Source organism: Arachis hypogaea, chromosome 1 (assembly GCF_003086295.3).
Source record: "Arachis hypogaea cultivar Tifrunner chromosome 1, arahy.Tifrunner.gnm2.J5K5, whole genome shotgun sequence".
Lineage (NCBI taxonomy): Eukaryota > Viridiplantae > Streptophyta > Magnoliopsida > Fabales > Fabaceae > Arachis > Arachis hypogaea.
Genome location: NC_092036.1, coordinates 104523330 through 104536531, shown reverse-complemented (window position 1 = coordinate 104536531; position 13202 = coordinate 104523330). Strand labels below are relative to the sequence as shown.

Sequence of the window (13202 nt, the reverse complement as noted above, 5' to 3'; positions counted from 1 at the left end):
TAGTTTTTTGATAAAAAAATTAATTTTCTAAATAAAAATATATTTTTATGTGCAAAAACTTTTTTTTATGTAAAAATGGATTTTTTTTATTTAAAATTAATTTGACTTATTAATCTAAACAAAACTTTTTATTAATCAAACTCAAATTTATTTTTTTGTTAATCTTAACCATATGTATTTCTACATATTAATAATAAATTTAAAAATAAAATAATTATATTTATAATTTTATTTTAATATAAATACTAATATATTTTTTTATTAAAATTTTTTGCTTCTTCAAATATTTTTTTCAAGTTCTGTCTGTACTACTATGTACTCTCATTTTTTTATTAAATTAATTTATATTTGATGTAGAAAATTTAGAATCACAGGACTATTTTAGTCCTTTTATATAATATTTTAGTCTTATCCATGTGTATCCAAACATAATACTAGACATTATATTAGTGTCTTGTCCATCGTATCCAAACACAATACACAAAGGATGGTTTTTATTGTCTCCGTCTCAGTGTCATGTTCTGTCCTGTCTCTAAAAACAAATACAACCTTGAAGAACGTACTTCCATGTTTCTAACCTACACATGTCTCTAAATTACATTTTCTATAATTGGCAAATCCTAACTATAGCGTTATAAATACTAAAAACTTAGCACAAGAATAACCAAGATTCGAAAAACCGGACCGGTTATCGAACCGTTCTAGTCACTGGTTCACTGGTTCATTGGTCTAACCGTAAAAACCGTTTTAGAATAAAATAATAAATAAATTAAAAATATACATCTTAAAATATAATTATAGTTTAATATAAATTTTAAAATATCTTCTACCATATGATCTTATCAAAATACAAACTCAAAATTTTTTTTAAAACACTCTTAAAAGATGTTTTCGAGCACTTTTGTCATAATCATCTTCAGCTTTACACTCATCACTCAGTTAAACAATTCACAACCCTAATCCTCTATGATTTTTTTGAAAAAATAAAATTCCGTTCAAGAAGAAAACCATAGCGGTAAATAATTGAGAATATTTGTCAGACTTAGCACCAAGATATAAAACAAGTATACATATAGGCCAGTATCAAGCAATCCAATTCTCAATTCCATGAATCATAAATATAAAGGTGTCTAAAATATTCACATAATTGATCAAATTCAACATTAAAAAATATCAAAAATTAAATTTTGCAATTGAAAAAAATGAAGTAAAGATAGGATTTTATACTCACACATTCCCCTTAATCTTGAACTATGTCTTAGCACATACTTTGTGGGCAGAAGCAAGATCATCTTTACAAGGACAACCCAATTCAATTGGAATATCAAACTCAGAACTATCACTCTCCAAATCCATGTGACAAATTCTACAATTTCTCTCCACTTTGTGATTAGTATTACTAATAATATTATTAATAATATTAATATTGCAAAGTAATTAATGGATATTGGAACTTTAAACTCTCTTTAACTACAAGCTGTAACATGACCCAAATAACAAATTAACCAATTTAATTAACACAACTCCAAACACAGCAAGTAATCTGCTTCATACACTCCTCAAAAGTGGTCTCGAATAATTTGCAATAACAGTAAATTATGTTTCATAAACAACTCAAATTGTCGAAATCAGAAACATGAAGCACACTATTTAGAATCTACAGAGTCATACCAATTTCAAAAAATACATAATTGGCACAATTTATCAAGCATGGAAAAACTAAGTTCTCAAAAAAAATTTTAATTGAAAATAAAAACACAGCACCACAGTCAACAGAGAACAGCAGCAAAGAAGACACAAAACAGTACAGTACATCACAATAGAACAATAGCAGTGAACAGAGCTAATCAATAATCAATTAATCATTCAATAATCCATATAATTGCTGAAAAAAATAAAACAAAAAAAAAGAACAAGCACTAGCAGTGAGTAGAGAAGCCATTGCCTTCTTCGATCTGAGCAAACTGGGCAGAGTATGAGAGAAAGTGGTTAAGCATGATGGACGATGGCGACTAGGCAACAAGCACGACGATGGATGGCAGCAGAAGCACGGATGAGCAAAGGTAGACCAGACGACGAACGCTAAGCTCGACGAAGAAGCTTCGATTGGAGTGAATAGGGGTTGGAGAGCTCAAGAAAGACGACGGCGCGACGGACGGCGACACTGTCTCCCTCCTTGCCGCGACGGTGGAGGCTACTGTAAACTAGGGTTTTTTTTTAGGAGAAGAGAGTTTCGTTTGAGAGAGTGAAAGTTGAGAGGAGTTGGAGTAAACAGGAGTTGGAAAGCTCAAGAACGACGACGGCAGTGTCTCCCTCCTTGCGGCGGCGGTGGAGGCTACTGTTAGTCTGCTAGGGTTTTTGTTTTGGGGGAAGAGAGCTGCTTGAGAGAATGAGAGTTGAGAGGAGGCACTGAACGTCTGAAGGCTTCCCATTTTTCCTTTTATCCAAAACGCGAAACGACACCGTTTTAGGAAAACCGGCCGGCTCTCGATTCGGTCCAACCGACCGGTTCTCGGCCGGTTCAGCGGTTTTTAAACTGTTTTGTAACTGGCGATTTTATAGGTTAAACCAAACCGTAAAAACATTCGGTTTACGGTTAAACCGGTCGGACCGGCCGGTTCGATCCGATTTTCAGAACATTGAGAATAACAGAGTACCAAACTAATAATTATGTCATACCAACCTAGCACAAGCAAATAGAGTTCTAAATTCCTCCTAGAGACTTAACTGCTAACTCATATAACTACATTCTCGTTCTTCATGACTACCCTAACAATGACCACATCCTTAAATTAAACAAACATAAGAAAACTAACCTCGAAGTCGGTCGCCCCGGCGTAATGCATCGTCTCGTTTAGCCTATTGATGTCTTCGTCATTCCCTGCCTCGCGCGTCATCACCGATTAAGTCGAAGGTATGGTCAGAAAGGATTAAAAATGGGGGAAAGAGATTGACAAAGTCAAACTGGGATCCGGAACTAAGCTGTAGACGACTTGTATATATAGGCGCGGACATGTCTTATCTCGTTTATAATAAGCATAAGTATATCTCGTTTACAGTGTAAACAAGATATACACGTCGACAAAAAAATTTAAATCGGTAAATACTTTTAAAATTATTTATTTTAGTAAATATTAATTTATTTTATTTATTAAAATAAAAAATCCATCCATCTTCTCCTCCACTCTTTTATCTCTTGTTCACATCATAATCTTATAATATATGCACGATTTTAAATATGTGTACTTAGTTATGATTTCTATTTTAGTTTCTCTTGTAATTTATGCTAATTTGAGCATGAAAATTCTTGCAGATACACTTTTACCATTAAGAATGACGAATTCAAAATATTAGAAATTTAGTATAAAAAAAAATAGTGACAGCATCATTTATCTAACTTATTCTGTATAATTTTATTCAAGTAATTCTTAAATTCAGAAGAATAAAAATATTTTTAAACAATGTTGGTCATAGAAACTATATTTATTTGTTGGTAAGAAAGAGACTTAATTAAATAAAAACATTATACATTTTAAGGTTGCGAAAAAAACTGAAAAGTGGGTATGGGGCTATACCTATATGTTTATAGATGATATTTATCTTTATATAGATGATTTTCAGAAAGAAATCGACCTTACATGAAGATAGTCAATTCTTATACGGTAAACTTTTAAAATTCAAATTGCTCAAAAAGTGTCCACAGTTCCATCAAGTAAATGAGTAAAAAATTAAAGAAGGCATCTTTCACTAAATAAAATGATAACAAAACAGAAATTCACATCATGGCGTGATGTTGCAGGTATGCCATGACATTGAAATTTATGGTCCTACTCAAGAATAATAAAAATTAAATCAACCAAGAATCAATCTAAAAATATTTTGTACATTTAAAAAATAAAAAATTATACGTCTTAAATTTTAAACTTACATATTTAAAATATATATATTAACTAATGATTGGTTAAATCTTATTTATTAATTATTATATGTCCGTATCTATTATCAAACTTCTATTGCATCTTATAATTCTTATGGATATGAATTAAGAGTCTCACGGGCTCAATGATTGCTGAATACAAATATTTTCCTGGTTTCACACCATTATTTGCTTAGAAATGTGTTAATATCAAGATGGCAAAATATGACGTCGCACCAACCTATATACAAAACAAGAAAAATTAATTATATCTGGCCTGGTTCACGGGTCATCTTTTCATCAGAACTTTCACTTGACTTTTTTTCTCGTTACCCATATTATTCTCTAATCCAAGTGGACAAAAATTAATTTATCTTTGACCAATAGGTTACGGTGAGATTTAATTCAATCCTTTTTTTATTACTATTACATAGAAAAAATATTTAAGAGACAATTAAAATCAATCAAAAATTAATCTAAAATTATTTTATTTTATATTTATTAATTATTTTTAAAATAAATATATAATATTAAATATAATAGATATATAATTTTAAAATTTATAAATATAAAATTATAAATATTAAGTTAAACAAAATAATTTTAGATTATTGTCTCTTTAGCATTCATCGACAAAAGACAAATAACTTGGAAGTCTTTTCAAAAACTAATGACTTTTGTTATTGGGATGCTTCTGAATTGTTGTTATCCAAGTAGAAAACATTAGGCATGCCCTAAGCTATAGAAACTAGAAAGTGTATTTTTTATTGCATATTTGGCATTTAAAAATGAACATTATTATTGCTACGGTCACGTTATTAATTAGTTGCAAGTGTGATGGACAGATGAATATTATTATTGTTGGTTCATTATTAATTAGCTGGCATTAATATTAGTTTTTAATTCCCGAAATAAATTAAACTCGATTTTGTTTCGTTCTTGCAGTATGTAACTTAGGGAGTGATGAATCTTTCACCAGTAGAGACTATATGAAGATGCGTTTCCATCTGAATAGAATATCATTATTGATGGCTCTCTAAGGCTATTAACGCATCATTGTATTTATTCAGTAATTCTGGCTGAGACTCAATTGTTTGGATGTGATCGATCACAATCCGTTGACCATTGTCATAACCAATAATATGCGTGGTCCGCACATATATATTTGTTAATTATTTTTGTGTAAATTACAGAAGGGATCGGAGGGAGAATTCATTCATCATAGAGTTTGAGCCTAAGAATTGAGGGCGCCCCACATCGTTCACATGCGCATATCACTTTTGGTTTTGGGTTCGATCATCAATGGTGTAATAATTTTAATTTTACCCCCTATTGTTTCAGTTAGTGTTATTCGCTTTGATATCATGGTTGATATTCCCATCCACCATTATGTTTAATTTGTGGTAGAAATGAGGTTCACATCAATGGTGGTAGGAGTAGATGCTTTCTTCATACTACCTTGTCCAGCTAATTTTATGCTTAATTAAAAATTAATACTGCCTTCTACCGTGTAGCTACTCGATGCGCCCCTTAGTAATTGAATTAGGCTAGATCTTTAAATCAATTATTCAAATAAAATATAAAAAAATGCTAGATCATCATAATTTTTTATTTTTTTCATTTTTAGCCATCAACTCAATTCTTTTAATTTACTAATTTAACAATATACTTTTATCTCACACTTTAAATATTAATGGCTATCTCATGACAAAAAAAATTCTAATAATTTTTTAATATTTTTCTAAACTATGTATTAAAAATACAAAATATATATTTTAAATATATAAAATAACACATGTATTTATACGTACAAATAACTAATTATATATAAATATATATATATCACTTTTATTTTCTAACAGTATCTTTAATCTAACCTACAAATTTAAACTCCAACTAAAAATTTGTCACTAATCAATAAATTACTAGTTATATACACGTACGAATATGAGACAGCATTTTTGTGATTTTGTCTTTCGTTACTATGATAAGTATGATGGAATCAAGCCTTTAACAGAAGAAAAGCAAGCAAAATCAGAATGAAACATTATCCATTTAATTTCCTTAAATTTGTACCACAAAGAGTAGTATCTGTAAATTAAACAATCTCCATCAATCAAACTGTTGTCACGGCATTATCTGAGCATATGAGTAAAATGCAACCATTACCAATCAATATACATATTGAAAATTACATAAAAACGATTGATAGATTATTATTGTTGACCATTTTGATTGATAAGTGTTGCACTCGAGATAAAGGCTAAGCGTTCATAAGCTAGTTGTCTTTTGTCTCATCCAAGGGAAAACGTTTGAAGAAGATGAAAGGGCCCGTTTACTCCAAAATGTGCCTAGAGCACTAATAATTAAGAGAAGATGGATAGTAAGCTCCAAAAAGCGAAGCTAGCTAGGCCCATAGAGGTCCAAATTGAAACACAGAGAAGAAAAGAAAGTAAGAAACCACTTTATATGATATGCGCTGCATATGTTGTTTTTGTGGCTTAGCCATTATTCATGAAGGTACCGCACAATCCCAATATCTGTTTGATTAAGACCTCAATTATCAGTGTTCCACATTCTCGCCTTTTTACTTTTGCATTATATGCCTGTATTTGTCTTAAAATTCTCTAATCAATGTACTCTCAATTCAACTTAGGCAATTATGCCTTGTGCGTGGTCCAAAACTATATGTACTGCTACTTGCACGTACAAACCAACCCAAAATGGGGAGATAAGGTGCATCATATTTCTCTGACCTTAGCTTCTTTATTTGTACTCCACTTTATGTTACAAAACGTTGCTATAGGATATGTCAAATGTGAAACGAGGCACATTAATTAAGGCTATTCACAATATATATTAACTCGTTCTATTTGTACCCTTATTTGGTGTTATAAGACGTTGATTCTTTGGAATAATCTAAGGCTTACAAACCGAAATAATATAAATTAGTTGAGCTACTTAAATTAATTAATTAGTATTTCCTCTAATTGTTTGTTCTGATCTGCTTCTTCCTTCTTTAATACTTGTTGCCTGCTTTCTGGTCCTCTTGTACACATATTCCACAAACTTGTCCGCTTCAAAGAATGAATAAACAAATGTTTGCATTGCATTGAGGACAGATGTGTAATTTCTTTTATTAGTCAAAGACTCAAAGGTGGTAGTACTGTAGCTGTATGTGGATGCAGTAACGGTTATTGCACCGATGGAATTAGGGGTGTTCATTTCGGGTGAAATCGAATTTGATATAATCTAAATCTGATCTGAAATATATATTGAATTTATTTGTTAGATTCGAATTTGACTTTAAATCTCATAAAATCTATATACTTTTGGACTATAATTATATTGAGTAAAAATCGGGCCGTTAACATTACTTTTTTGTAAAATATCTAAATTTTCAAGACTCCAACCATTATTTCACATGGTAAAATTTACTTAGAAAAATATATAAAGAACCAACACTTTCTTAAAATTAAAGTATAACCACAATTAATACTAATATTGTCTAATAACACCAAATATTTAAATCAATACAAATAACACAATATTATGCATTAGTCTAAAGTCTTATGCATTTTAAACATAAAACATTAATTTATAGTCTTATAATGACTAATAACACAAAATATTAAGGTTACAATACTTAAATTTTACATAAGAATAGCCATCATTCATCACAAATAATACAAAATATTAATTGTGTATGATGACCGGACCGAGTTCGAGCGACCCAAATTATGATCAGGACCCGACCCGAAATAATGACCGGATCTATTTTTTGAGACCTTTACTCGATTCTAAACCCGATAAAACCACATCAAATTAACCCCTAAAAAATTTGGAACCGGACCGAATCTTCGAACCGAACCGAACTATAAATATCCCTGGATGGAATTAATTATGCAGGAGATCCATTTTGTTTTTTTTTTTGGGGGGGACATTAGGAGATCCCATTTCAAAAATTCTAGACGTTTGAGGTGGGGAAGGGGAGATATGTCATGTTAGTTAAGGCTCATTAACATGATTTTTAAAAGTGTCAAAAAAATGTGATAAAATGTATAAGAAATGTGTGAGTGTGTTGTGTATTTAGAATTGAGGTTGTGCAATCTATTGACAAAAAAAAATATATAAAATCATGAGATCATACACTAAATTAAAAAAGAAAAAAAAAACTAAAAACGCCTTCTTGCATTGAAGCACTCTCGCTTTTTTTTTTTTTAAAGGTGGGGTTTGCGTCACGGGTTATCATTCTTGTTACCACTGGTTTTTGGTCATGGACTACGTAGACCACTTTTCCTTAAAATAACCCTACTAGAGACCACTTAGATGAGATCATATTTTGTGCGGGCGGCCAACTTATCCTATGTTGGGCTACCTTTTTGAGCCCAACAAAATTAAGGGCCCATAGCTAAGACCATGATTGGACTATATATTGCCATAAAACACCCATTACACCACAACCAAAAACACAATAAAATCACCCATTATTCCCACCAAAGTCAAAAATAGTTTTCAATCAACATTATTGAGGTCTATTTTAAATTTTTAATAAACTAGCGCATTATCTAGAAAATTCCAAAAGAAAATTAATCAGGTTTCTCCTAGCCTCTCTCCATTTACCCACATAATCTATTTGGTACATAAAATTAAAGTAATATAGTTGACAAGCCTTCATTTGTTAGCATTACCAGCCGTCAAAATCATATCCTAAACAATTGAAGCGCATTAATCTCCCAAAAGAGAAGGGAAAAATATTTATTCCTTTTAGTGTATATTTTATTTTGTTAGGCAATCTTTTTAGGGTGTGTGTAATGTGTATAGAGATGGAAGAAATAGGACAGACTATGGAGCCCACGGATTTTGACGAGTCCCACCCAACAATTTAATAACAGAATCATCTTCTTGGTCATTGAATTAATCAATAATCCACCCCCTTACTAGCTTGAAGCATAAAATAGCTAGGTGAGGTTTGGTCCAACAACATCCATCACTCAGTGGAGAGGGATCACCTCTGTAATGCAATACTTATGTGGTGATCTGATCAAGATAAACTAATCCCGAGACACGTGTACGGCACGCATGCCTTCGTACATTATCGTAATTGCATATGTATCCCTAGAGTCCTATAAAAAAAATCCATTTATTTTATACAAATAGTTTATTTAAAAAATCGGTTTAAGTAGATCAAATAACTATCTTTAAAATAATTTCAATTCTTTCTGCATATTATTCCTAAATTCCTAACAGATGAATTTGATATGTTCTTCTTCTTCATTTTTATTGACCAATTTTTCTTTAAATTTATCTGAAACTTTTATTTATTTAATTTTCATCAAATATATGTATACAAATTGTTTGAAAAAGTAACATTTAGTATTCTGAAAAAGAAACAAAATTCACTTTTTTTTATAAAAATGGCATAAATGGTATCATTTATCCTTTTTGTTGTATCTCTGTTTTTATCCTCTTGATGAGCTTTGTTTTATTTTTCATAACTTACATTTTCAATTGTTTTTAAATTAAGCTGTAAACAGATTTTAAATTAAGCTTTAAAAATATGTTCAATTATAAATTTACCGTTAAATTAAATTTTATGGTAATCAATCAATTAACTTTTATTTTACAAATTTACCGTTAAATTAAATTAACTTTTGTTTTGTTAATTCAATACTTGCATAATAAAGGTACTAACTTTACCTATAATGACTTGAATCTGAAAAGTAACGGCAATCCAATCAATTTTTATACTGATTCTAGCCAAATATGTGAACAGTAGAACTCCCAAAATTGTTATCTAATGTCCAATCAATTTCATCCTAAATATTAAAATGGTATGATGACATAAACATGTACGTATTTATTAAATAATTTTTATCATTCACAGAGGAATGAATAAAAACATAAATTAAGAAATATATTTGAAATAATAAATTTGATTAAGAAATATAAATAAGAAGAACATACCTAATTGAAAGTTTGATATTAGTTCTGAAAAAGGGATTGGAAGAAAACGAACGTGTGAAAACGAAGAAGAAGGAATAAAAATAATCGTTTAGTCCAATTCAAACCGGTTTTTTTAAATAAATCATTTATATAAAATAAACCAATTTTTTTTAAGAAACAACTTCACCTGCAGTCGACTACAGATGAGTTTCTACCATAAACAAAACCCACATACATATGAAAACGGTTCAACATATATTTTAGTCTAAAAAAATGACTTCTTTAAATTAAGTTATTATTATCTTTTTAAATATGTTTGATGAAACTAAATATAATAATTAGGAGATTTAGTCTTTAAATATATTGATTCATTAGCTCAGTTTCAATAACCAACACTGTTAATTTTAAAAAAATATAGGTAAATAATAAAAATATTAAATAATATAAACAATAAATATATTAAATATTTAATTTATTAAATGTGCGAATAATTATTTTAATATTAGAGTTTATGAGATAATTTAAGAGTGAAGTATTTTTTATTTTGTTGGATAAATTATAGAATTTATTGTTCATATTATTCAAAAAATTATTTCTACTTAACAAAACTTTAATTTTATCACTAAAGATTCATACAACATCATAATATATCGATCATAAGAGTAGTGCTAGGGAGCCAATCTATACTATCTAGAATAACCATCCGGATATCATGATCTGGAATTCTAATATCATGATCTGAAACCACTCATCCCAAAAACATAACAATGTAACACTAATAAACCACAATTAAAACTTTTCTAAAGTCTAGATAAAACTCAAATTAAAATTTAAAATAATTCTTAAAATTACACTCGAACCTTAAAATAACATGTGAAGTTAATAATTACCCGAGACTTAACTACAAGAAACTCTCCAAAAAAATGTTTTGGATGGCAATTGCATTTTTCTATAATTGAGTCTTGATTTTATTTACATGGACATTAATTGAATGGGTATTTATTGGGATGCGGCATCGCAGAGATGAAAAGAATGAACAGAATGGGGGTGTGCATGTAGTCCAAAATAAAGAAAGGAGGCGTGTGAAGGAAGACAGCACATGAGATGTGGTAAATTGGAGAGTCAGCAATATACTATCGGTATCACCACTTCACTTACTTCCAGCTGCCTCTTTAGTCGTCTTCACCTTCCACCATCATCCAATCCATGTAACCAAAATTAACTTAGCATTCAATTCAATGTGCTTCCTAACATTACGTGTATCCCTCTCATTGTATATATATTGTACTTTACCTTTTCTCTTCTTACTATACTACAATATAAATAGTCCCCACCTCTACTCCCTCCTTCCCTTTTCTTCTCTCTTTCTCTTCCTCTGTTTTCTCGTATATTCTCGGATCAATCCGATCCTTCTAATTTTCGGATTTTCCCTTCTGTTTTTCTTCGTCTCCCTCCCCCTGTATTTTCACTTCAATTTCTGCGGTGCCTCAAACCAAATCCAACCATGGAAGAGAAGGTACTTTCACTTCAATTCTGCAAATTAAAAACTGCTTCAAAATTCAGTTGTGACATGTATATATAATTCAATTGATCGAATTTGATGATGCAGGTGACGATAATGAGACTCAAGGTTGATCTTGAGTGTAACAAGTGCTACAAGAAGGTCAAGAAGGTTCTCTGCAAATTCCCTCGTGAGTCTCCTCTCCCTACTCGTTCAAGAGCAATTTAATTTGAAAATTTAATTCATTATTGAGATATCAAATTGAGTTGATTTGTTTCTTTGGCGTTTGAACAAGAGAAATTCGAGACCAGGTGTACGACGAGAAGAACAACATCGTCACCATCACTGTAGTTTGCTGCAACCCCGAGAAGCTCAGGGATAAGCTCTGCTGCAAAGCCTGTGGCACCATCAAGAGCATTGAGATTGTCGAGCCTCCTAAGCCCAAGCCTCAGCCCGAAAAGCCTAAACCCAAGCCCCCGGAGAAGCCCAAGGATCCAGAGAAGCCTAAGCAACCGGAGAAGCCTAAGGACCCCGAGAAGCCCAAGGAACCACCCAAGCCCAAAGAACCCGAGAAGCCCAAGGAACCACCACCAGCTCCGGAGCCTGCTCCGGAACCAGCTCCTGCTCCGGTTCCGGTGCCAGTACCCGTGCCGGTTCCTGCACCTGCTCCTCCACCAGCTCCGGCTCCTGATCCTCCTCCACCTCCACCTCCGGCTCCGGCTCCAGCACCTCCCCCTCCGTGTGATCCCGTTCCGGTTTGTCCACCGGCACCACCACCGGCGGTGGTTCCAATTGGGATGTGTTGTGGGCCATGTTATGAAGGTCGGCCCGGTGGGCCGTGCTTTCAGGGGTACGGGGGGCCGCCATCGTGGTACGATGGGTATTACGAGAGGCCCGTGTATGACAGTTACGGTGGGGGCAGGCCGTGTTACGTGAGCCGTTGCGATGAATATTTCTGTGAAGATAACACGTCAGCTTGCTCCGTCATGTGAGATTTTCTGCGCTATTCGCCATCCTCATGCCATGCATCTCTCTCTCTTTCTCTCTCTCTTCAACCAATTATTTCTTTCTTTTTCTGGTTATCATTACAAATTCACGGCGAATAATGAGTGAATGTGAAAATATTGAAGCCACAGAGAATAAGAGAGTTACTCCATGTAACTCGTCATTCTAAAATATACAGTGTATACCAATATATATAGTAGTAGTAGTTTTAATATCATACATAATTTCTTTCTTGATTTGTTTGTTTGTTTGTTTTTTCAACTTGTTTCTAGTTTTCTAGTGTGTGTATATATAATAATAATAATTTTTGAACGACGATAACGTCTAATAATTGATGAATACTAAATATTTTCGCTTGAACAAATTCTGCACTGCTGCTACTAGCTAGGGAAGCATGATGATACGATAGGTTAGTGAATTAATTAATCGTGTTGACAAATTAGGCGAGTGATGGAACTATATAGCTATTCGGGGAAGTGCATTTATTTGCGTGTAAGCAAATTAAGGGTGAAGTGTGGATGGATTTATTTGATTTACTCAAAACGAGAAGTAGCTTTGGTAGTGGGGATTGAAATAGTGTGTGTACACGTTGAACAACTTTCTAACCACGATCCAACCCACTAATTAATGCACTTTAATTACGTCATTGTCTCCCTTTTCTCTCTATTTTTTTCTTTTCTGTACTAACTCCTTTCTATGATCATTTACTTATTATCTAGAAATTTTACACTTTACGACTATACTACTATACTACTAGTGAGTTATCATTTTTCTGTTCGTTGTTGCTGCTTTTCTTATTATTACATACATAGCTTATATAATTTGCTAGCTAGA

General features: G+C 31.9%; 1 protein-coding gene across 1 annotated transcript; it reads left to right on the top strand.

Moving 5' to 3' along the window:
* The first annotated feature begins 10752 nt into the window (after window positions 1–10752).
* LOC112706403 (uncharacterized) lies at window positions 10753–12604 on the top strand. The gene is made up of 3 exons (XM_025757702.3): window positions 10753–11378; window positions 11472–11553; window positions 11661–12604. Exons 1-3 carry the CDS (start codon window positions 11367–11369, stop codon window positions 12353–12355), a joined length of 789 nt encoding a protein of 262 aa, XP_025613487.1. The 5' UTR covers window positions 10753–11366; the 3' UTR covers window positions 12356–12604.
* Window positions 12605–13202: the final 598 nt, after the last annotated feature.